This window comes from Caretta caretta, chromosome 23 (genome assembly GCF_965140235.1).
Source record: "Caretta caretta isolate rCarCar2 chromosome 23, rCarCar1.hap1, whole genome shotgun sequence".
Classification (NCBI taxonomy): Eukaryota; Metazoa; Chordata; order Testudines; family Cheloniidae; genus Caretta; species Caretta caretta.
In genome coordinates this window covers 48,199-73,193 of record NC_134228.1, presented here as the reverse complement: position 1 = coordinate 73,193, position 24,995 = coordinate 48,199, and the positions used below count along the sequence as shown (strand labels likewise).

The window sequence follows — 24,995 nt, the reverse complement described above, 5'->3', positions numbered from 1 at the left end:
GGAAAAGGAGAGTTTGAAGGAGAATAATGAGGTGACTTTGTGGGTGTTTACCGTGAGTTCTTCCCAAGTGTGAGCAGCAGCATGGGGAAAAGCACAATGACATTTGTTTCAAAATGTAACAAGTGGGCAATGGAGGCTGGCATGATGGACCAGTCAGAGGTGGTACTTGAAGTCTCAGTAGCAAATAAGACATGATAGGTAGGGTGGAGATAAATTGTGAAGGGGCAAGTGAAGGTAAATAGTTTATTGCTGATGCTATAGAGAAGGCAGAGCCAGAGGAGGGTAGCAAAGATAGTGGTGCAGTAGTCTAAGCGACAGGCTAGGAAAACGATCAAGGGCAGTTGCCCTGCCCTTTAGCTCTCTTTCTGGGAGCCCAGTGTAATTATGGGAGAAGCAGTCAAATGCCCATAATTCCCTGGGGAAATTTCTCTAAGTCTCTGCATACAGAATTAATCCTTAGCTCTTGCTCAGCAGGAAAGGGTGGTGCTGGAACTTCTGAAGAGCAGTCACAGGGCATCTGAGGTAAATACACCAAAGCAGTGGAGGGTGTTCCAGCTGCAGCTTTTGGGACACAGAGATTGAGACCAGCAGCCAAAGGAGTATATGCTGCAAAATTGTGCCCCAATCCCTGGTTTTGGGCAATATTTGAAGATGATATTCAGCAAGTTAGGTGTATTTCTGGGTCTGGATCACAGTCTCAAATGGGTGGAGTGAAGTTGTTTTCAAGACCTGGGATGAGCAGCTGCGTCTGCAAAACTGTAGCATAACGGAGGTGGCTTTTCTGTACCACCGTGGTGAGTTAGTGCGAACACTTCAGCACCAGACCAAAGGGATGAGAGCTAGGCTCATAATGGAAGACAACATGGTGATTGTCCAGTGGGCACTGTCATCGTGGAGGTTTGCAGGGGCCACTGATCAAGGAGATCAACATGTCAGAAGTCATGAAGGGATTTAAACTATTGCATTTCACATACTGTGCAGGAACCATTGATGGGAACCTACATTCCACTTTATTATTTGTGTACATTACTCCCTAGAGGCCTTAACTGAGATTGGGCACTCATTGGGCTAGGCACTGCACAAATACATAGTAAGAGGAAAGTGCTGCCCTGAAGAGCTTATAATTTAGACAAAACAAAGTGAGGGACAAAGAAAAAGGAAGTGAGGGAAAGTGACTTGCCCAAGTTACCCTGCTCAGACACTGACTTGTGATGTATAGGTATAGTTTAACTTCTATATTTGGGAGGGCAGATCCAGTCAAGCCAACAGGGCTGCACGTGAGGGGGCAAGTTCCTAAGGCTTGAGTTTGGGGGGGGAATACTCCCTCCCCCAAACTACACCCATGAGGGTATGGAAACCAGGTCACCAGAGTCCCTGTCTAGTCATCTAACAGCTGGACCATGCTGCCTCCATGGAATAAATGTCTATGAATAAATCAGAAGGGGTTACTACTCCATGGTTAGTGGGTCATCAGGTTCCTAGCTGCATAGATAGGATGGTGAGGCACAGTGAAGGACCTGTGGTTAGCTGTGGTCAGAGCAAATCTAATGAGAGTTCATGTTTGCTATTGGGAACAATTTTGTATGTGGATGCAAGGTGTGTTATGGGTTTGCGGGGGGACCACATAGGCACTGCATGCCTAATGTCTAGTGTAGTCAAGACCTTGCAGACTTTGAAGTTTAGACTAGTACATTTGGTTTATAATATAATTAGGTGAGTTTTCAATGCAGTGTTTGGACAAATAGGGCCAAAGCTCTTTTTAAAAATAATTCAGGACAACAGTAATAATTCAGGGCTGGATCCAACTTTCCTTTATTACAGTCATTTGTTTTACAAGAGTAATTGCACTTCAATCACTGGTAGCACTAAAATTGCTAATTTTAGTGCCATAGTTTCACATTAACCACACTTAATTATATTTTTAACAGAATAATAGCTTAAGTGAGATGGTTACACACTGGGTTCTTGTAGCCCAAATGGGGGTTAATCCATTAAAATGCATTAATATTTGCTAATGACAAAACAAGGGAATTATAACATTGCATTGCCGCCTGTTTTTAGATAATTGCACATCAGTTAATCATTTATGCCAAATGGGAGTGAAAAGATGGAGCCATTAGGGAGAAGCAGGGTGCAGAGCGCAAGATGGACTGATAATAAAAACAGGATTGTCAAAAAAGGCAAATATTTGAAAAATGAAGCTATTAATGGACTATGTTAAATATTTTAAAAGCTGATGATGGAAAAAATCATGAACAAAAAAGACATTACTAAAGAGAAAGTTGTTAGAAAAATTAGATACAAGTTGCCTCTGATCATAATAAGGTAAATATTAGAATCATGTAATTTACATTATTAGGTACATTTTACTATATCTTTGTCTTGGCTGTACTTAAAAGAAAAACTGATTTTATTGTTAGCCAAGTACGACCTGAAAAACGTTGCTCTGATTCAGATGTTTGAATTCTGCACCACAGGACAGACCTATAAAAGTTATTATTTTTGTAGTTCAATCTCAAGTTGAGAAAAAGCCAGCAAGGAAATTTGAATTGCACATTTGGGATTAACTGCTCAGAAAATATCCCATAGAGATTGTATTCCCTAGAGATTAGACCTGAAATAATGGTAATAATTATTTTATAATAATTAATTATAATTTATAATAATAATAAACTAGAATTTACTATAATTATAATATTCTAATTTACTATACTATACTACATATAATAATTATAAATTATAATTTATAATTATTATATAAATAGATTATAAATATTGTATTGTATTATATAAATATATTATCTAATTTTATAATCATTATAATTTATAATAATTATTTTATTCCCTAGAGATTAGACCTGAAATAATAGTAATGCTGTATAAAGTTTGGTGATGAGCTAAATTTAAGACCATTTACAATTTCATTTTATGTCTATGCAACACTGATGTTGATCTTCACCATGACGTGTTTCTTTGATGGTTAGTAATTATATTATACAAGATCAAACTCCTTATATGTCTGTCTGTCTTCGTAAGATGCTATTTACAGAATGCTAGTCATCATAATATCTAGGCACCAGTGCAGATATTCTGTGACAGTTGAGTGCGGTAAAGCTATTATTACACCTGATAATTAAATAAACGCATGTATTATAGCATATGGAAAGCTTTGGGTGAATGCAGCATCCATAGATCAAATATGACATATGAGGAATCCTCCCCTGTTCCTGCAAAAATGTATACACTCCCCTTCTCCTTTTCCTACCTCAAAAAATGTTGCATCCAACATGGGAATTCTATATTAGACCTCATCCTGACAGATAAAGAGGAACTGATCACAAAACTAAATAATGGTAACTTAGGTACAAGCTGATCACATTTTTAATGTGCAATAAAGTCCAGACAAAAGTTCAGACCATATATATATATGTGTGTGTGTGTGAAGATAGATAGATAGATCACCTGGGAGGAAGAATTTAATCAGAAAAATGTGAGTGATAATTGGGAATTGTTTAAGAACACTTTACTGGAGGCCCAAAAAGCCAAAACCTCACGATCAATGAAAGAGGCCACATTGGTTAAAAAAAATCAATCTGGTTTAGAGGGGAAGTGAAGGCAGCTATAAAAATATATGTATAACAAATGGAAGAAAGGGAAAACTGATAGTACTGAATATAAATCAGAAGCTAGGAACTGTAGAAAATTTATAAAGGAAGCAAAGGGACACAGGCAACATCTATAGCCAACTGAGTTAATAACAAAAAGAAGGAATTTTTAAGTATATTAGAAGAAACAGAATCTTAGCAATGGTACTAGTCCTTTACTACATGGAAATGGTAAAATTATCAATAATAATGCAGAAAACAGAGAAGCGATCAATAAATGTCTGTTCTATATTTTGGGAAAAAACAAATGACTTAGTCATATCGTATGGTATCACTCTTTCCATTCCACTAGTATCTCAGGACGATGTTAAACAGAAGCAGCTAAAGTTAGACATTTTTAAAATCAGCTGGTTTAGATAACTTGCACTCAAGAGTTTTAAAAGAGTTGACTGAGGAGCTTGCTGGACTATTATTGTTGATTTTCAATAGGTGTTGGAACACAGAGGATTGGAAGAATGCTAATGATGTAGCAATATTTAAAAAGCATAAATGGGCCTGTCAGTCTGATATCATTAACAGGCAAGATAATGGAGTGGCTGATATGAGACTTGATTAAAAAGAATTATAGTAGGGTATTATAATTAATGCTAATCAACATGTGGTTATGGAAAATACATTCTGTTGAACAAATTTTATATAATTTTTTATAAGAGTTCAAGTTTGGTTGATAAAGGTAATAGTGTTGTAATATACTTAGATTTTTGTAAGGAATTTGACGGGGTAGCTCATGATACTTTGATTAAAAAACTAGAATATAAAATTAACATGGCACACATTAAATGGATTGAAAACTCGTTAACTGATAGAGCTCAAAATGTACTTGAAAACAGGAACTCGCCATTGAACAGGTGTGTTTCTAGTGGGGTCCCACAGGGATCAGTTTTTGGTCCTACCTGTTAAACATTTTTTAATGATCTGGAAGAACACATAAAATGATCACTAATAAAGTTTGCAGATGACACAAAAATTGTGGAAGTGGTAAATAAGTAAGAGGACAGGTCACTGGTACAGAGGGACCTGGATTGCTTGGTAAGCTGGGAACAAGCAAACAATATGTGTTTTAATACTACTAAATGTAAATGTATACATCTAGAAACAAAGAATGCTGGCCATACTTACAGGATGGGGAACTCTATCATGGGAAGCAGTGACTCTGAAAAGGTTTGGGGGTCATGCTGGATAATCACTGTGAACATGAGCTCCCAGTGCAACAGTATGGCCAAAAGGGCCATAAGGGCTAATGTGGGTAGAAAGTTGGCTAGATTGTCGGGCTCAACGGGTAGTGATCAATGGCTCCATGTCTAGTTGGCAGCCGGTGTCAAGTGGAGTGCCCCAGGGGTCGGTCCTGGGGCCGGTTTTGTTCAATATCTTCATAAATGATCTGGAGGAGGGTGTGGATTGCACTCTCAGCAAATTTGCGGATGATACTAAACTAGGAGGAGTGGTAGATACGCTGGAGGGCAGGGATAGGATACAGAGGGACCTAGACAAATTGGAGGATTGGGCCAAAAGAAATCTGATGAGGTTCAATAAGGATAAGTGCAGGGTCCTGCACTTAGGACGGAAGAACCCAATGCACAGCTACAGACTAGGGACCGAATGGCTAGGCAGCAATTCTGCGGAAAAGGACCTAGGGGTGACAGTGGACGAGAAGCTGGATATGATTCAGCAGTGTGCCCTTGTTGCCAAGAAGGCCAATGGCATTTTGGGATGTATAAGTAGGGGCATAGTGAGCAGATCGAGGGACGTGATCATTCCCCTCTATTTGACATTGGTGAGGCCTCATCTGGAGTACTGTGTCCAGTTTTGGGCCCCACACTTCAAGAAGGATGTGGATAAATTGGAGAGAGTCCAGCGAAGGGCAAGAAAAATGATTAGGGGTCTGGAACACATGACTTATGAGGAGAGGCTGAGGGAACTGGGATTGGTTAGTCTTCAGAAGAGAAGAATGAGGGGGGATTTGATAGCTGCTTTCAACTACCTGAGAGGTGGTTCCAGAGAGGATGGTTCTAGACTATTCTCAGTGGTAGAAGAGGACAGGACAAGGAGTAATGGTCTCAAGTTGCAGTGGGAGAGGTTTAGGTTGGATATTAGGAAAAACTTTTTCACTAGGAGGGTGGTGAAACACTGGAATGCGTTACCTAGGGAGGTGGTAGAATCTCCTTCCTTAGAAGTTTTTAAGGTCAGGCTTGACAAAGCCCTGGCTGGGATGATTTAATTGGGGATTGGTCCTGCTTTGAGCAGGGGGTTGGACTAGATGACCTCCTGAGGTCCCTTCCAACCCTGATATTCTATGATTCTATGATCCTTAAATGCGTAGGGCACACAGTCACTGACTGCAAATGGAATGCATTTAACCCTTCTGTTGCAGACATATATGTTCCTGGAAGTTTAAGATATCACAGGGAAACAGGCATAAGGACGTATGGAAACGCCATTATATTTTTATACATCTCACCTCATATGGCATGGAAAAAAGGTTCTGACACCAGCTGAAATTCCTCACCCCACTGATAGAAATTTATCATTCTTCAGGGATCGGAGGTTGAAGCAGACCATTCTTACTGCACTGGAGAGATGGAATTTCGTGCCACTTTTCTGAACATTCCTGCCCTAGAGGTCAGTTTGGAACCCTAAGACTATAAATACAGATATGGGTGTATAGCCTCAGCTGGTGTAAATTGTCAGAGTCTTGGAAATTATCCCATGTGCCGCTGCTGACTCGTGAGACTGCCCTAGCATGAGCTCTGATCTCATTAGTTAAGAGAGTTGAGTCAGCAGATTGTGCTTCTGCCTCTGACTCAGGAGTGAACCAATGACTCTGTATAGTGTTTGGGGATGCAGCGATATCAAAGATGCCATCTTTCATCAATTTCTGACATCAAACTGACATAATTAAGGCCCTATCAAATTCATGGTCCATTTTGGTCAATTTCACTGTCATAGGATTTTAAAAATCATAAATTTCAGCTTTTTAAATATGAAATTTCACGATGTTGTAATTGACCCAAAAAGACTATTGTAGGGGTTGTGATACTGCTTCCCTTACTTCTGTGCTGCTGCTTGCGGTGGCGCCGCCTTCAGAGTTGAGCAGCTGGAGAGCAGCAGCTTCTGGCCAGGAGCCCAGCTCCGAAGGCAGGACTGCAGCAGCGCAGAATGAAGGATGTCATGGTATGGTATTACCACCCTCACTTCTGTACTGCTGGCTGAGAGATGGGCCCTCAGTCAGCAGCCACCACTATCCAGCCGCCCAGCTCTGAGGGCAGCAGCACAGAAGTAAGAGTGGCATGGCATGTTAGGGTATTGCCACCTTTACTTCTGCGCTGCTGCTGGCAGGGCGCTGCCTTCAGAGCTGGGGGTGCCCAGCCAACAGCCACCGCTCTCCAGCCGCCCAGCTCTGAAGTCTGCGCAGTAGTAAGGGTGGCAATACCATGACCCCCCCTAAAATAACCTTGTGAACCCCCTGCAATTCCCTTTTGGGTCAGGACCCTCAATTTGAGAAACGCTGGTCTCCCCCGTAAAATCTGTATAGTATAGGGTAAAAGCCCACAAAAGATGAGATATCACAGTGGGAGCCAGATTTCACGGTCTGTGCCGTGTTTTTCATGGCCATGAATTTGGTAGGGACCGAGACATAACCCATTATAGTCATTAAAGACCTTGTGTCTTTTTTTCTATTTATTACATGGGAGTGTGAATGCAGGGAATTAGTGAAATTTCAGGTCAGGTGGTGTCATTCTGTTTCCCTTAATTTCCATTGAATTCCATTCTTTGGATACAAGCTTGTTCCATATGCTAAAGTATTGTGTAGCATTGTTGTGTGTAGTTTAACAGTTGCCCCACTTCATCCTAAATGCGGCTGAATGTCAGTAGTAGAGAAGCAATCCATTTATCTCTAGTCTGTAAAGCGCTTCGGGTTTCTTTGGGATGATGGGTATTATAGAGGCTAAAAGCGCTATATAAGAGCTAAATTTTGTTGCTGTTGCTGTCACATGGAGAGTGTACAGCAGTCTCTCTTCATAAATGTGGTTATAGACCAAGAAGGATGGATTTCATGAAGTTAGATATTTAAGAGCTACTGTAATTAGATACAGGTTAACTAGGTGACAGCGGAAGGGGTGGGAGGAGATGAAGGGATCAGAACCATCTACAATAGTGTAACCACCAGGAAGGGAGAATTATTAATGAGATTACTGGGGTGAAAATGATAAAGGTAAATGGAGGCTGAATGTCAGAAAAAATTTCCTTAGTTAGGTTTGTGAGGATGTGGAATATTCTCCCAAAGCAAGTAGTGCAAACCCTGTTGTTTGTGAAATTTAAAACAAAACTGGGCAAAACACTGGAGAATATATGTTCTCAGCAAATCCATGGTGAGCTGCAGTTTTGTTTGCAATATGCCTTTTGCAAATTTTAAAATGTAGTTAATCCCAAATGTTTTTTATTGAATAATGTAACTACTATATGTTCCTCTTTAGTGATTTTTATGTCTGTTATCCTGAACTAATTGGAACATAATGGATACTTAGACTAATGTGCTGGATCTCAGACGCCATGTATATCAGGGGATATGTATTTTTGAAAGTATAAATATATTTTAAAAGAAAATAATTCAGTTTTGTTCCTCACACTTATAATTTTCCTGAAATCACAACAATTTGTAGAGTAGGGTAGTAGAATGAAGTACTGCAAAAATGAAAATTAGAAAATTGATTTTTTTTTAAACAAGCAAATGTGTTTTTAAATATAGTAATAGCACATTATTACATTCTTTCTGGAAAGAACTTTTCTGGAATTCTGTCCTTTTCAGATATACCTTTAAAATTATTTTAAATAGAATATTACAACTTTTCACTTTTCCCCATTTGACAATGTACTATAGAGACTTAGTTTGAATAAAATACATTTTCTTAACACTAAATTAGTATTTTAATTACATTATCAATTAAAATTTACACTTTTTAAAAATTTATTGTACTTCATTATGAGTATTATTATCATCATTATACTAGTTATTATTATTTTAAAACGTAAGTTATCTTTTCCCATTACTACCAGTGCTCCAGATATGTAACTAACTCCTGATCAGCTAGGATAGTTAATTACTTCTTGGAGCAGCAAGTCCTGGAACCCACAAGAGGAGGGGCAATTCTTGAATTAGTCCTAAGTGGAGCACAGGATTTGGTCCAAGAGGTGTATATAGATGAACCATTCAGTAATAGTGATCATAATGTAATTTAATTTAACGTTCTTGTAGGCAGGAAAATACCAAAGAAACTCATCACAGTAGTCTTTAACTTCAAAAAGGGGAAGTACACAAAAATGAGTGAACTAGTTAAATGGAAATTAAAAGGAACAGTCACAAGGGTAAAATGCCTGGAAATTCATGGAAACTATTTTAAATGCCCATAACAGTGTTTCAAACTAAATGTATACTACAGATAATATTTTTTTAAAAAAAACAGCAGGAGGCCCAAAAACATTCCACCATGACTAAAAAGCAGAGTAAAAGAGGTAATTGTAGTAGGAAGAGAGCCTGAAACATAAGCCCTTGTATCAGAGGCCTGGTATGAGGCAGGATCTGCTCACAGAATTTGGCAAGAACAGGGCGGATATTGCAGAAACATTCCTAAGAAGTGCTCTCACAGAGTGCTCATGCAAACACATCCCGTTATCTAGTGGTACCAGAACATCCCAATATCAAGGATGGTACAAAAACGTTCCCCAAGAATAACAGGAACACACTGACCCCTCCTAAAATATAAGGTCAGGATGACAGTATGGAATAGAGATGTTTTGATCGAACCAACATGTGCAAAATAATGGGTAATAACTAGTAACATCAGGGGGCGATAACTAACTTGTTTGTATCTGGGTGTAAAGACATCTCAGAGGGAGTATCTGTGTGTAGCGGAAAGTCCCGCAGTTCATTGAGCTGGTCCATTGTTACAGCCATACATGTATTACCGGTCTGGCAGAGTCTGCGGGATACTAGTACCATGCTTCGTTGACAATAAACCTGGCTGGGTGCCTTCATTCCTTAACGGATCTTGTGGTCATTGGGCAGTTTGCTCAAGGTCTGCCGTGCCAGCTGTCTGCACAAAGCAGGGGCAGTACACAGAAGGCACACACACACGCAGCCAGACATCTATCAATATCTAACCACAGTAGCTAGAGGCAAAAAGGCATCCTTTAAGAATTGGAAGTAAAATCCTACTGAGGAAAATAGAAGGGAACATAAACTCTGGCAAGTCTAGTGTAAAAGTATAATTAGGCAGGCCAAAAAAGAATTTGAAGAGCAACTAGCAAGACACAAAAAATAACAGCAAAAGAATTTTTAAGTACATCAGAAGCAGGAAGCCTGCCAAACAGTCAGGGTGGCCACTGGATGATCTAGGTGCTAGCGAGGCGCTCAAGGAAAAGCCTGGCAAACAGTGAGGCGCTCCATTGCAGAGAAGCTAAATTAATTCTTTGCATCAGTCTTCACTGCTGAGGGTATGAGGGAGAGTCACACACCTGAACCTTTTTTTTTTTAGGTGACGGCTCTGAGGAACTGTCCCAAACTGAGGTGACAATAGAGGACGTTTTGGAACAAACTGATAAATTAAACAATAATAAGTCACCAGGACCAGATGAGAGTCACCCAAGAGTTCTGAAGGAACTCAAATATGAAATTCCAGGACTACTAACTGTGGCATGTAACCAGTAGCTTAAATCAGTCTCTACACCGGATGACTGGAGGATAGCTAATGTAACACTGATTTTTATAAAAGGCTCAAGAGGTGATCCTGCCAATTACAGGCTAATAAACCTAACTTCAGTACCAGGCAAATGGATTGAAACTATAGTGAAGAACAGAATTATCAGACACAGAGAAAAGGAGTACTTGTGGCACCTTAGAGACTAACCAATTTATTTGAGCATGAGCTTTCGTGAGCTACAGCCCACTTCATCGGATGCATCCACGGTATGCATCCAATGAAGTGAGCTGTAGCTCACGAAAGCTCATGCTCAAATAAATTGGTTAGTCTCTAAGGGGCCACAAGTACTCCTTTTCTTTTTGCGAATACAGACTAACACGGCTGTTACTCTGAAACCAGACACATAGAGAAACATGAAATGATGGGGAAGTGTCAACACGGCTTTTGTAAAGGGAAATCATGTCTCACCAAACTATTAGAGTTCTTTGAGAGTGTCAACAAGCATGTGGACAAGATATAGTGTACTTGGACTTTCAGAAAGTCCTTAACAGAGTCCCACACCAAAGGCTCTTAAATAAAATAAGCAGTCATGGGAAAAGAGGGAAGAACTTCTATGGATCAATAACTGGATAAAATATAGGAAGCAAAGGGAAGGAATAAATAGCCAGTTTTCACGATGGGAAGAAGTAAATATTGGAGCCAGTGTTATTGAACGTATTCATAAATGATCTGGAAGAGGAGATAAATAGTGAGGTGGCAAAGTTTGCAGACAATACGAAATTATGCAAGATATTTAAGTCCAAGGCTGACTGCAAGGAGATAAAAAGGGATCTCACTAAACTGGGTGACTGGGCAACAAAATGGCAGATGAAATTCAATGTTGATAAGTCCAAAGTAATGCACATTGGAAAACATAATCCCAACTATATATACCACATGATGGAGTCTAAATTAGCTGTTACACTCAAGAAAGAAATCTTAGAGTCATCATGGACAGTTCTCTGAAAACACCCACTCAATATGCAGCAGCAGTCAAAAAAGCTAACAGAATGTTAGGAACCATTAGGACAGAGAGAGGTAATGAGGCAGAAAATGTCATAATGCCACTGCATAATTCCATGGTACTCCCACACCTTGAATACTGCATGTAGTTCTGGAAAAGAGACCAGGAAGGGCAACAAAAATGATTAGGGGATGGAACAGCTTCCATATGAGGAGAAAAGGAGTACTTGTGGCACCTTAGAGACTAACCAATTTCCAGTCTCTAAGGTGCCACAAGTACTCCTTTTCTTTTTGCGAATACAGACTAACACAGCTGCTACTCTGAAACCTGTCATATGAGGAGAGATTTTCTTAGAAAAGAAATGACTAAGGGGGAATATGATAGAGGACTATAAAATCATGAATGGTGTAGAGAAAGTGAATAGGAAAGTGTTATTTACCCCTTCACATAGCACAAGAACGAGGGGTCACCTGTTGAAATTAATAAGCAAGCAGTTTTAAAACAAACATAAGGAAGTACTTCTTCACACAACACACAGTCAACCTGTGGAACTCATTGCCAGGGGATGTTGTGAAGGCCAAAAGTATAACTGGGTTAAAAAAAAAAATAGGTAAGATCATGGAGGATAGGTCCATCAATGGCTATTAGCCTAAATGGTTGTTTGGATGCTCCCTAAATGTCAAACTGGCAGAAGCTGGGACTGGATCACTCAATAATTGCCTTATTCTTTTCGTTGCCTCTGAAGCACCTGGCATTGGCAACTGTCAGAAGACACAATATTGGGTAGATGGACCATTGATCTGACCCAGTGTAGCCATTCTTATGTTCTTAATCTGCTGAACAAAGCCTGTCTTTTTCTCAGGCATTTAGGGAAGAAATGGAGAGGTGGTTTGAGGAGTATTATTTTTATTATGCCTGCCATGAGTGGTTACTGTTGGATTTTTATTTATGACAGTGGATGTGCAGCCCATTGTATGTAATTTGTACTTTTCTGTTACTGTACATTCTGGTATTGTTGGACATGCATAGGCTGCAGTCAGAATCAGGGCCTCATTGTGTTACGTGCTGTATCACTCACAGACATGGGCAACAAAATGGAAGAACGTAAAATCAAATGTAATGTGAAAAAGAATGTTAATTTGGGCTGCTCATAAAATGTCTCCTAAACAAAGTGTGTGGAGAGAAAGATTACTTTTACCTCTGGATGCTTCAGGTTCCTGTAAATGAATAGATTCTATGTAATCCCTAGCATTCAATTCTTTTTTTCCCTAGTATTTACCTCACTTGGTACCACCATTGTCCAACATTTCCTTCTAACTTGTAAGGCAGGACAAGTCACCTCCAAAGCCATCATTAATGCTTGTCCGTGAAGAGCTAGTCCTGGAGGAGTGGTAATTGATTCTCAAGATCAGTCCCCACAAATAGCAGACCTCCCTACAGTCTTATCACACCTCTGTTAACCTCAGAGAGCAATGCACTTTTGCTTTACCATCAGGCCTATGAGTTCTTATGATAAGATAACCAGATCAAGTGAGCTAAGAATTTTAATGGCTTAGCTCAGCAGATTCCCAGACTTAAATTATCAATTAAGTCATTTCAGTAATGCCTAGAATTGCATGTCTGATTTATTCAGGAGCCATAATTATAACAAATGTTTAGATATAAATGGTCTTTCAAAATTTTTGTTATTAAAATGGCTTTATCTGGATTTCTTGTTTTCTCCTTTAGGTTTGCTATCTTTCTTACAATGGAAAGGCTGGCTATCTATCTACTGGTTATTAGCACTGCTGTGAAGGCTATGATGTGTCCAAAACGGTGTATGTGTCAAAACCTGTCTCCATCCTTCACCATCCTCTGTACGAAGACTGGGCTTCTCTTTGTGCCCCCCAGCATTGACAGGAGAACAGCAGAACTAAGATTAATGGATAACTTCATCACCACACTTAGAAGAAAGGATTTTGCAAACATGACAAATCTTATTCACTTGACACTATCAAGAAATACAATAAGTCAAATCATGCCTTATGCGTTTTTTGATCTTAAAGGCCTTCATGCATTACATTTGGATAGTAACAGACTGACTTGTATCAATGAGGATCATTTCAAAGGTTTAATTAATCTTCGCCACTTAATACTCAGTAACAATCAATTGAACTATATTTCTCCTGGATCTTTAGATGACTTTATTGAAACACTTGAGGACCTGGATCTATCATATAATAATCTTGTTAATATTCCTTGGGATACAATTGGAAAGCTTTCTAATGTCAATACCATCAGTTTGGATCACAACCTCATTGAGTTTGTTCCAGAAGGAATCTTCTCAAACCTTCACAAACTTGCTCGATTAGACATGACATCCAACAAATTGAAAAAAATTCCCCCTGACCCCCTGTTCTCCAGAATCCCTGTGTATGCTAAATCTAAAGGGTCTCCATTGTCCTCTCTGGTGCTTAGCTTTGGAGGGAATCCTCTACACTGCAACTGTGAATTAGTGTGGTTGAGACGCCTTACCAGAGAAGATGATCTAGAAACATGTGCCTCACCACTGGAATTGATGGGCAAGTACTTTTGGTCCATTAAAGAGGGGGAGTTTGTCTGTGAACCTCCAATGATAACACATCGAACGCCAAAACTCGTGGTTATGGAGGGACAGAGTGTCTCTTTGAAGTGCAAAGCGGTCGGTGACCCGGATCCCTATGTTCGCTGGATCTCCCCCGAGGGGAAGTTGGTCTCCAATACATCTAGGACAATTTCCTATGAGAATGGAACTCTGGATATTTTAACTACTACTTTGACAGAAAAAGGTACATTTACTTGTATAGCATCAAATGCTGCAGGAGAATCTACGGCTCCTGTTGAACTTGTTGTTAATCCTTATCCTCATCTTGCTAACAGTACCAACTGTGAGAAAGATGCTGAGTCTGGGCCTTCAGACATTCTTATATCTGCTAAGTCAAGTTTCCCTAATGAAACTAAAGCTCAGCAGGAGAAGAAGGTTGTGGTTGCTGAGCTGACCTCATCCTCTGCTCTCATACAGTGGCCTTCCCAGCATCATATTCCTGGAATACGAATGTACCAGATTCAGTATAACAGCTCTTCTGATGATATACTAGTTTACAGGTAATCCTATTCACATAGCAGTTCAATTGTCATTGTGAACTAACAGATGGGAATAAGAGAAAATGATTGTATATTTAAAATTCTCTGATGTAATGCCAGGTATGTTGCAGGCATTAACTGTTTAATGAAGGGAGCTATGGGAAATGCCTTTCATAGCCTGTTTTTCATTTGGTGTCTCCTGTTACTGAGGAATTATAATAAATATTACTAATAATGCATTACCTTCTACGGTGCTACCTATCCAAGCATCTCCAAACACTTCATAGACAGGAATTAAGCTTTACAATCTAACAACCTGTGTGAGGTTGGTGAGTATTATCCCCTTTTTCTAAATGATATATAGAGAGGTGAAGTGGCTTTCCCAAGTTCTCACAGGTCTGTGACAGAGTAAGGAATTACAACCCAGAGCTTCCAACTCCTGGGCATGGCCATGGACCAATTTCATGACCTTTAGGAGAGTTACTTGCATCAAAATGGCTCCCGAGGTTTAGAAACACTTCAGTTAACTTGTTAATGCAGTGACTTTGAATCACAGGAATGGTGACTTTTTGCATATGTATAACATTGAATTCATCTGTATTTTTAAGCAAAAGATCAGTGAAAAATTATTTACATTTTATGCTAACTAAACGTATTTGATTCATCTAAAAATATAGGGAAAGAGAAAATATTCAGAATACTAATTGTAGGAGCTTGCATTATGTATCTGTATTATATATACTATAAATGTACTCATGAAGATATATATTTCTAATTTTTTGTATCATACACATTATGGCATATGCCCCTAATCAGTTTCCATCATTGCATATTTAATTTATACTACTATTTTGGGGATGCACTGGGCCAAATTCAACAGTGTAAACTGCACATGTAGTTGAAATGGTAATATAGTGTATTTTGCACCGATTTGGCATTTAGAGGCTCAGAAATAGAATCATAGAATCATAGAATATCAGGGTCGGAAGGGACCTCAGGAGGTCATCTAGTCCAACCCCCTGCTCAAAGCAGGACCAATCCCCAATTAAATCATCCCAGCCAGGGCTTTGTCAAGCCTGACCTTAAAAACTTCTAAGGAAGGAGATTCTACCACCTCCCTAGGTAACACATTCCAGTGTTTCAGTGCCAATCTTTAAAAAAGGGAAGAAGGAGGATCCTGGGAACTACAGGCCAGTCAGCCTCACCTCAGTCCCTGGAAAAATCATGGAGCAGGTCCTCAAAGAATCAATCCTGAAGCACCATGTTTAAGATCCACTAGGATTTCACCGTTAAGCCAAGCTGGTCGCCTGCCATATTTACTATTCTTTCGACACATCGGGATGGTTTGTCCCTGTAACCTCAACAGGGATTCCTTGAAATACAGCCAGCTCTCCTGGACTCCTTTCCCCTTCATGTTAGTCCCCCAGGGGATCCTACCCATCCGTTCCCTGAGGGAGTCGAAGTCTGCTTTCCTGAGTCCAGGGTCTGTATCCTGCTGCTTACCTTTCTTCCCTGTGTCAGGATCCTGAACTCAACCAACTCATGGTCACTGCCTCCCAGATTCCCATCCACTTTTGCTTCCCCTACTAATTCTTCCCGGTTTGTGAGCAGCAGATTAAGAAAAGCTCCCCTCCTAGTTGGCTCCTCTAGCACTTGCACCAGGAAATTGTCCCCTAAGCTTTCCAAAAACTTCCTGGATTGTCTATGCACCACTGTATTGCTCTCCCAGCAGATATCAGGAAAATTAAAAAGAAAAGGAGTACTTGTGGCACCTTAGAGACTAACCAATTTATTTGAGCATGAGCTTTCACTTCACATCGGATGAAGTGAGCTGTAGCTCACAAAAGCTCATGCTCAAATAAATTGATTAGTCTCTAAGGTGCCACAAGTACTCCTTTTCTTTTTGCGAATACAGACTAACATGGCTGTTACTCTGAAACAGGAAAATTAAAGTCACCCATGAGAACCAGGGCGTGCGATCTAGTAGCTTCTGCGAGCTGCTGGAAGAAAGCCTCATCCACCTCATCCCCCTGGTCCGGTGGTCTATAGCAGACTCCCACCACTACATCACTCTTGTTGCTCACACTTCTAAACTTAATCCAGAGACACTCAGCTTTTTCTGCAGTTTCGTACCGGAGCTCTGAGCAGTCATACTGCTCCCTTACATACAGTGCTACTCCCCTACCTTTTCTGCCCTGCCTGTCCTTCCTGAACAGTTTATAACCATCCATGACAGTACTCCAGTCATGTGAGTTATCCCACCAAGTCTCTGTTATTCCAATCACGTCATAATTCCTTGACATCACCAGGACCTCCAGTTCTCCCTGCTTGTTTCCAAGGCTTTGTGCATTCGTATATAAGCACTTGAGATAACCCGGGGGGGGGGGGGGGGAGCATTTGTAAAACTTGCTTGGCTTAACTATTTGACCTCCATAGATTTTGATGGGCATCATGCAGATTGTGTGTGTTACTGCTCCCATTTCCAGTATATGGTCTGTCATTTTGTTTATAGTCCTTGCAAATAAACTGGGAAGATTATAGTTGAATCAGGAACTAGCAATTGAGTATATCAATCAGTATTCCATACTGTAGGTTCCAGAAGGATGACAACATTTCTAAAAATAATAGTCCTGATTCTCCTCTCTCACCAGTTTTCCCATATTATAATGCCTTTGATTTCAATTGAGTTATTCCCAGTTTATAACAGTGTAAGTGAGAAGAAAATCAGGTCCAGTAGATTTAAAAATAGACTGGATAATGCTACAGAAAATATATTACAGGCAACAGAGCTACACTGAAAAGGGTATGGGATAGGTGCTGCAATGGGACTTTCTGTATCTCTAATTTCTGCTATTCTAACATAGGCCCATCAGAAACCTAATGTTTGTTTTTCTTTTAAATATAAATAACTATTTTTACAAGTCCTTGAGGTAAGGTTTACAGGTGGAATTTTAGGACTTGCACTCCTAAATCACCTAGATCTTTTAAAGATCTCAGTCTAAGACGCTTATCTTCATGAAACATTTTCTAGCCCTGTGAAGACAATAAACATTCTGCTGTTGTCATGTCCTGATGTACAATGCAAATGTTTTTCTGCATCATTTGTCATGGCTCATAGGTAGAAAGGTGTAAACTCAAGCTAAGGTTCAATATTATTAATGGCTTTACTCAGCTCTGAGTAGATCATCCAGAGAGGAATGTTGCTGAAAACATTTCCTCAAATGTCTAGTTCTTGCAGGGACCACAGCATGCGAATATCTGTCAGCTTGTATTGCTTATTTATTCTCTTTGTGCCTCGATGAAAACCTACCGCTGAGTTCTAGGAAAATCCAGTTTTTGAAAAATGGAGAGCAGTGTACTCCATGCCGAGAAGTTTTAGTGCTTCGTTTCATGAGAAAAATAGTGGCATGAAATATGAACCCCAAACCATGAAGTAAATTACAGATAATCAGAGTAAAAACTATTAGAAGTTGGTTAGCTTCAGTGGGGCACAGGGCAAATTTTGGCCTAAAGTTCATTAAAAAAGTGTGTTACTCTTAGACAAGGGCTGCAGTTAGGAGTTGTTTGGGCGATTATTTGTATCATACATTATAATGATTAGGGAAAGACCTGTAAGAACTGACAGAGTGCAGATTAGCACTGCCACTGGATAGGCCTAAATCCCCGGTAAATAAGTATCTTTCCTTCACACTTCTACTTTATGGTTAGTGCTAATTTTAGTAAGGGGTAAAAGTATATCTGCTGCTGACTAGCTAACATCAGCTCTTGAATCTGTGAAACACTGAACACTGTGAGCTGAATTCTTTGCAAAAAGTTCCCTTTGGGATACAAAAGCCATTTTACACCCTTCTTCATCTCCTGGAATAATGGCAAGTTAGATATTATAACATATTCCAAAACAATGGGGACAATTTTAAATTATGCCTATTGAACTTTCTAAATCTTTATAAATTTACAAATGACTCATACAATCTCTTTAATAAGACAATCTGAAAACAGCTAAATCAATTGGTGCTACTAGATGGCCGTGTTCCTAGACAACAATTCTTTGGAAGAAAGTTTTTAAAAACGTCTTCGCACATTCCTTTCACATTTCAGAACCCAGATCTCTGTAAATTGAGAGGCTCAGTTTGGCAACAAAGCTATAATAGAAATTATGTTTCAAATCACAGAGCAATACTAAAATATAATAATCTGTAGTATAATAGGCTTCTTAAAGATTGAAGTTCAGCTCCCACAGCGAGTAACCAGCAAATATAGATTCTTAACAGAAGTGTTCTACTGAATTGACAAGGACTAGTAATTGTGCTTTAATTTGGTGTGTGTGGTTATCTGAGAAATTGTTACATTGTTTGTGCTATGTCATAAATGTTTAGTTGCATGGATTAGTGGGTAGTGCAGAATAACGAGAACTAGCAATCTGCAAATACCATGCTAATCCTGTGTGTTCGTCGGCCAGTCACTTAACCACGGGCATGATCCCAATCTGTGAAATAGAGATAATGCTACCGGTGTGTTTCACAGGAGGATGATGAGGATAAATTAGTGATTGTGTGAAGATTTAGAGACCTATATAGTTGTATATTCAGAGAGTGACAGTGGTTGGACCTTGTTGTAGAAATCTTACAAAAGCAAAAGGCTTCCTTCAGCCTAGGGGAAGTTATGGAAACCAGGCCCATTGTTGAGAACTCTGTATAATCAGCTTCTGCCAGACAGTTCTTGAACCACCATAAGCAACTACATGATGTATCAAACGTGTTTCTACTTTGTGAAGGTGAGCAAGGTCTAATAGCCAGCATATGCCTAGACCATGTGAATGGCAGTTACTATGGTAATTTCATTTTATACTGAATCATTTAAATAAGTCTTTCCCCTTCTCAGTCTGTTTCCTCCAACCTACTCTTTCACCTCCTTTATGTACCTCTCACTCTTCCTTCTTCTTCTTCCTTTTGGTCTTTGTAGATACGTGTTGACAGTTGTAAATACATTAATTCGCATCCACAATATGAATGCAAGAAAGGGAGAAGAATGATGAATTTTTGTGAGCATATAATCATGGAAAACTAGGGGGCCTTGCAGATAGTTACAGCACTCACTCCCTTCTGCTTCTCCCCACATCCTGTTTTTCATGCAAGAGTTTATTATAACTCACCCATAAAAATGTACCGGACATTGGAATGTAGCACAGTCTCAATTGAGGAACACTACACTGTTATATACATTTTAAAAAAATGTTTGGTCTTGTGTACATTACTGAAGTGGAGACTTTTTGGTGGCTTGTCATTTATTTTGCATATCTCTCTGTGTATTGTATAGTAACACCTACTGCTGCAGAATCATAACCCCTTCCATGTGAACTTAATAGCAACAGTGAAGTCCCTTCTTAGCTTCATGGGGGCTTTAGGTCCTCTTTCTTTTCAGGGTTTAAAAAGTCTGATTGGGTTTCATTTTATTTTACCACTGGTTGGTTAATTTTTTTGTTCCGGGATTTTATTTTGTATTTATTCCCCCTCCCCAGAGACACAGGGCAGTAAATGGCTGGTGAGGAAATGTAACAGAGGCCATTGCTTCTGATTTTGTTCTGAAAACAATGTCTGAATATGTGACAGCACTGGGTCCAGAATCCCTATGTGGGAGAGGAGTACCTTGTCTCAATATTAAGCCACAGGAAGGAAAGCCTCCTGAGGCTTTTAGTTTGTGGGAGAGCTCTGTGCTCTTTCCTGATGTTCAGGATCCCTAAGAAATTAATGTTTATGACTGCATAGGACAGGAGAGCCCTCCCCCCCTTCTCTCAAGAGATTCTGTTGTATGCAGCATTGTTGTAGTCGTGCTGGTTCCAGGATAATACAGAAACAAGGTGGGTGAGGTAATATCTTGTATTGGACCAATTTCTGTTGGTGAGAGGCAAGTTTTCGAGCTTACACAAAGCTCATCTTCAGGTCTGGGAAATGTATTCAGAGTGTCACAGCTGAATACAAGGTGGAACAGATTGTTTAGCACAGGGTTAGGCAATCTATGGCACGCGTGCCAAAGGCAGCACACAAGCTTATTTTCAGTGGCACTCACACTGCCCGGGTCCTGGCCACCGATCTGGGGGCTCTGCATTTTAATTTAATTTTAACTGAAGCTTCTTAAATGTTTTAAAAAACGTATTTACTTTATACACAACAATAGTTTAGTTATATAGTATAGACTTATAGAAAGAGACCTTCTAAAAACGTTAAAATGTATTACTGGCACAGGAAACCTTAAATTAGACTGAATAAATAAAGACTCCACCACTTCTGAAAAGGTTGCTGACCCCTGGTATAACACATAGTTAACACACAGTTGAAGGGTGCATTCAAAGTGCTACTGTGATATCTGGGATTCCATGCTGAAGTTCCCAATGCTCCAACTCCCACTACTGTTCCTATATCTCTTTTTTTCTCTCTTCTCCTGAGTCTCTCACGTCTCAGGCTACAAAATTTTCCCCAATTCTACCCCATCCATTGACTATCTGAAATATTGTACCATGTTTGGTATAATTTGCATATAGAATCACAAATATATTTTGCATGACATAGTTGCTGTGGTAATATAAAATTCTTAAATTCAATACTATTGGTATCATTCGGTACTGTACATTAATAGACATAAACCGATGTTTTCTATTTATCAATAGTCCATTATCAAGTCCTGCTTCTGTTTCTGGCCATGGTTCATATCTTGCTTTAATTCTGGAGTAGGAGGCATTGTTACTCCAGTGTGTTTAGGATTGGTAATGGTACTCTGCTAGTCCTTAATCACATTCAGAGGGAAGGTCAGTCACTTTCCTGGCATGGTAGGTGGACTCATGGACGGTACCTCGATGATCTGCTGAAGTAAATAACTGTAATATTTCCTGCATGTGTTAGCTGCCACCTTATCACAAATTCCATGGATCCTGATCTAATTCATGCTATGCCTCCTGCAGTGATCAACAACTGAAACAGAAAACAAATATTGTTGCTTCTCTCCTTTTACATCAGTTAGGGCTTGTCTACATTACCCGCTGGATCAGTGGGCAGTGATCGATCCAGGGGGGTCGATTTATTGTGTCTAGTCTAGTCTAGCCGAGCGCTCACTCGTTGACTCAGGTACTCCACCAGAGTGAGAGGCGGAGCCAATGGGGGAGCATCAGCAGTCAACTCACTGTAGCTGAAGTTGCGTAACTTAGATCAATCCCACCACCACCACCACCCCCCGTGTAGACCAGACCCTAGATTCACTTCTGTCCTTCCTTCTGTCAGTTTCAGCTGCATAGCATGCAACCATTGATTCAACACCCGTTTTCCATCCTTTAACAGAACCAGGTATACTACTGATACTACTAGCCTTGTCCATGATACAGCAAAGATCCTCCCAACTGGCTTTTGGAAAGGACTTTTTATCTGAGACATACTGCACAAGTACCTGAACAACTCCCGTTTCATACTCCTTGCCAGAAGTTTGGCCATCAAAATACCTTTTCATTTTTCTTTGGGCTTCCCCTAAAGTAAGTAGTTCTCATTTTATTTTTATATTTCAGGTTTCAATACATTTTTCACAGGTGAGACTTTTTATTTGTTTTGGCCTCAGCTCTATTAACAGCTGTATTTTAGCATCTTCTCTTTTTACTGCTGCTTGGATTCCTTTATTCTTTTCTGAGTCTCAGCCAACTTAGATATCTGTACCTCTGCTGCTACATTTAAACTTTTTCTTCTGAAAATCAGTATTAGTTGCTGTTGTTCATTTTTTCTTCTTCAGGTTACTAAGTATCCCCCCCTTTTTTTAAATCATCAACATTCTCTTTAACACTTACACTTTTTAACACTTGCACCGCCCCCAATTGTCTAGTCCCTTCCAAGCTCCACAGTGATTTTAGAGTCTGTGCAAAACTCCTTTTAGCTTCACATTCCTTTTCCCTAAATCACTCAGCTTCAGTTTTGCATTGTGAAACAGGACATTTTGCTCATTGTGACAAGCCAGTGTATTCTGCAGCTTTAAGCTTATCACTATGTCTTTTGTACTCACTTCCCCCAACCCTGAACCAGCCAATTCCAGTTAAAGATGAGTGAGTAGCCACACCAAAGATGGACACTAAGCCATAAGTACGCAGGTGGCTGAAGCCAGCTATTGAGGAAACCATATTTTGCTATTGATGTTCAGTATTCAATCAGTTCTATGCTTAGTCGATTTTTTTTCTTCACTTATTTTTCTGAAATCGATTCTGAAAGTTCAGAATACACATCCCCATAACACTTTCCCCACTGGTGCATATTTCTGATAAATGAAAAAGAAAATGTGAGTTTCATTTCTGGCTCTACCACTAATTGTGTTGCCTCAGGCCAGTCACTTAACTTCTGGGTCTGTTTCCCCTTCTTTAAAATGGAGATTAGTAACCCTGACCTAGCTCCTGAGACAATGGGGAGTGTTATTTAGTTAGTCAGATTACTGGCAGTCCATCACAAGGAAGACAGCGTATCAAAATGAAATATTCGCTGTCACAATAGACAAGAGCAAACCCTTATTAAAAGAAATCAGTGAATAAGGTGCAGATAGTAATCTGTCAAGAACATCAATGCTTCACAGAAATGGATATCTTTAAGTGCAGCTAATACAAAGAGCCAATGTACTCATATGGCGGGCAGCTTCATACAGGTCCGCATACTGTAGTTTTTATTCTGCAAAACTCCTTACAGTGCAGATGATATTGTGAGGATATTATCATAGCTGTGTCTGCTGAGTGCACCTTCTACGTGTTAATGGCATCCTTTCAATTTAACCTGCATTTTCTCAGCAGTTCTAGCCCTGGTTGTAGGGATTTTCTGGGGGCATATGAAAAACCATGAATAGACCTTGCCTTGCCATATTAAAATAGGAGTTGTAATATATAATTTCAAATTTTAGAGGATCGTGCTCATTGAAGGAGAGAGACCAGATTTAGAGACTGTTCAGGGGCCATATATTATATTTTATTTAAAATAAATTCCCTTGAGAATTTTAATGCAAATGTAACAAATTTTAATCTCCTTTGTTTATTGTGTCTTATGGTTACTTGTGTGTGTATACATATATCATGTGCTATACCTCCATATTAGGAGTTTCCAACCCTTGTGAAATTGTCATATTCCCTGTGTGTCAGCCCACCATCATCATGAGATTGCACCAGTTTTAGGAAATTAAAACTCTATTTCTATGTGGATAATTTTCCAATTAATCTTCCATACCAGAATTTATTTCCTGGGAGAAGGAATAAACTATTGTGTATTTAAATGTTCAGTGAGGGTGAAATTCACCTGTGTGCAAGGGGCCAGCTCATTTAAATCCCTCTTGTGTATAGTCTTTGTGCTGGCCCTCTGCAGAGGGCTAAATTTCATGCTGATTACATATTTGAATCTATCTGGACAAATGGATCATGTTTAATGGAATTGACTTCATTTAGGTTCTGTTTCAAAGGCAACATATTTTATTCCAGCCTCCCCCCACCCCCAGCAAAAAAAGCTATAATACCAGCAAAAGTGCAGTATAATTGTGTCTACACCTGGGGCTTTTGCAGATCAGCTATGTCAGTCAGAGATCACACCTCTGACCAGCATAGCTATGTTGGCCTAACTGATGCAGTGATCTCTGCTTGAGTCTGCAAACAGCCTAAAACAATACCTCTAAGTGAACTGCCCTATTTATATTAATTGGTGATAACTGAGAAATTTAATAACGCCAGTTAATGGTGTTGCCATTTACTTTATTTCACTGCTGATCACAATACAGAGGAAAGAAAAGGTCCAATCAGATCATGAAGATCTGCATAGCGGGTGGTATCTCATTTTGGCAACACAGATCAGCAGAGTCCAGGAAGAATAACATCATTTGTATTTTTCCAGTCTGACCCCTGCTTTGTGTATACAGTATTATATGTACAGGCACAAGATGAGATGTGTTGTGTATTTCTTATACACCCAGAACTTCTACTTACATCGCTGGGTGCACTAGGAATCCAGGATACAGTCCAAAATAAGAGAGAAAGGGAGAGCAATTACAACCTTGCAAAATTGTCATGCATATCTACCAGCCCAAGCACACACAAGCTGTTCACCGCCCTCTACCATGATGACATAGAATAATGTGAAAACTAATTATATTTTACTTGCACATCAAAGTGATAATTGCTTATATTTACTGCATTATTATATGCAATTTCAGTGATGTTTTATTTTTCTTTTTTTTTCACTCTCATTTGTATTTAAAATATACACATGGTGAAAGCTAGCTTCCTATTGCCACATGCTTCTAAAGGGAGCAACATGGATTTACACTGAACATTGGTTAAAGGTGTTTGTTTTACTTGAGAGAGTTGCTTATAAATGTTTAACTGAATTTATTATTCATTTCCCAGGTATCATGTCTGCTTGATGCATTTTGTTGAGAATTTGCAACTCAGCTACTATGTTTAAAATGGCAGTTGCTAATGGTGCTCAGCAGGATAGGTGTAATTTGAGAGACAATTATAGACTAAAATTGTGAAAC

The 24,995-nt window shown here is 39.5% G+C and overlaps 1 protein-coding gene across 14 annotated transcripts in view; it reads left to right on the top strand.

Annotated features, from left to right (window-relative positions):
- Positions 1-24,995, top strand: part of LOC125628194 (leucine-rich repeat and fibronectin type III domain-containing protein 1-like protein) — a 254,572-nt gene that overhangs the window by 212,912 nt on the left and 16,665 nt on the right. For 8 of the 14 annotated variants that reach the window (XM_048833073.2, XM_048833071.2, XM_048833066.2 and 5 more), the window contains one exon: positions 13,095-14,489. In XM_048833073.2, coding sequence (XP_048689030.1) covers positions 13,114-14,489 — 1,376 coding nt within the window. In that variant the 5' untranslated portion in view covers positions 13,095-13,113. Of the gene's footprint in view, positions 1-6,200; positions 6,285-13,094; positions 14,490-21,796; positions 21,985-24,995 lie in introns of all 14 variants that reach the window. The other 6 variants (XM_048833072.2, XM_048833064.2, XM_048833069.2 and 3 more) reach the window with 2 other exon arrangements.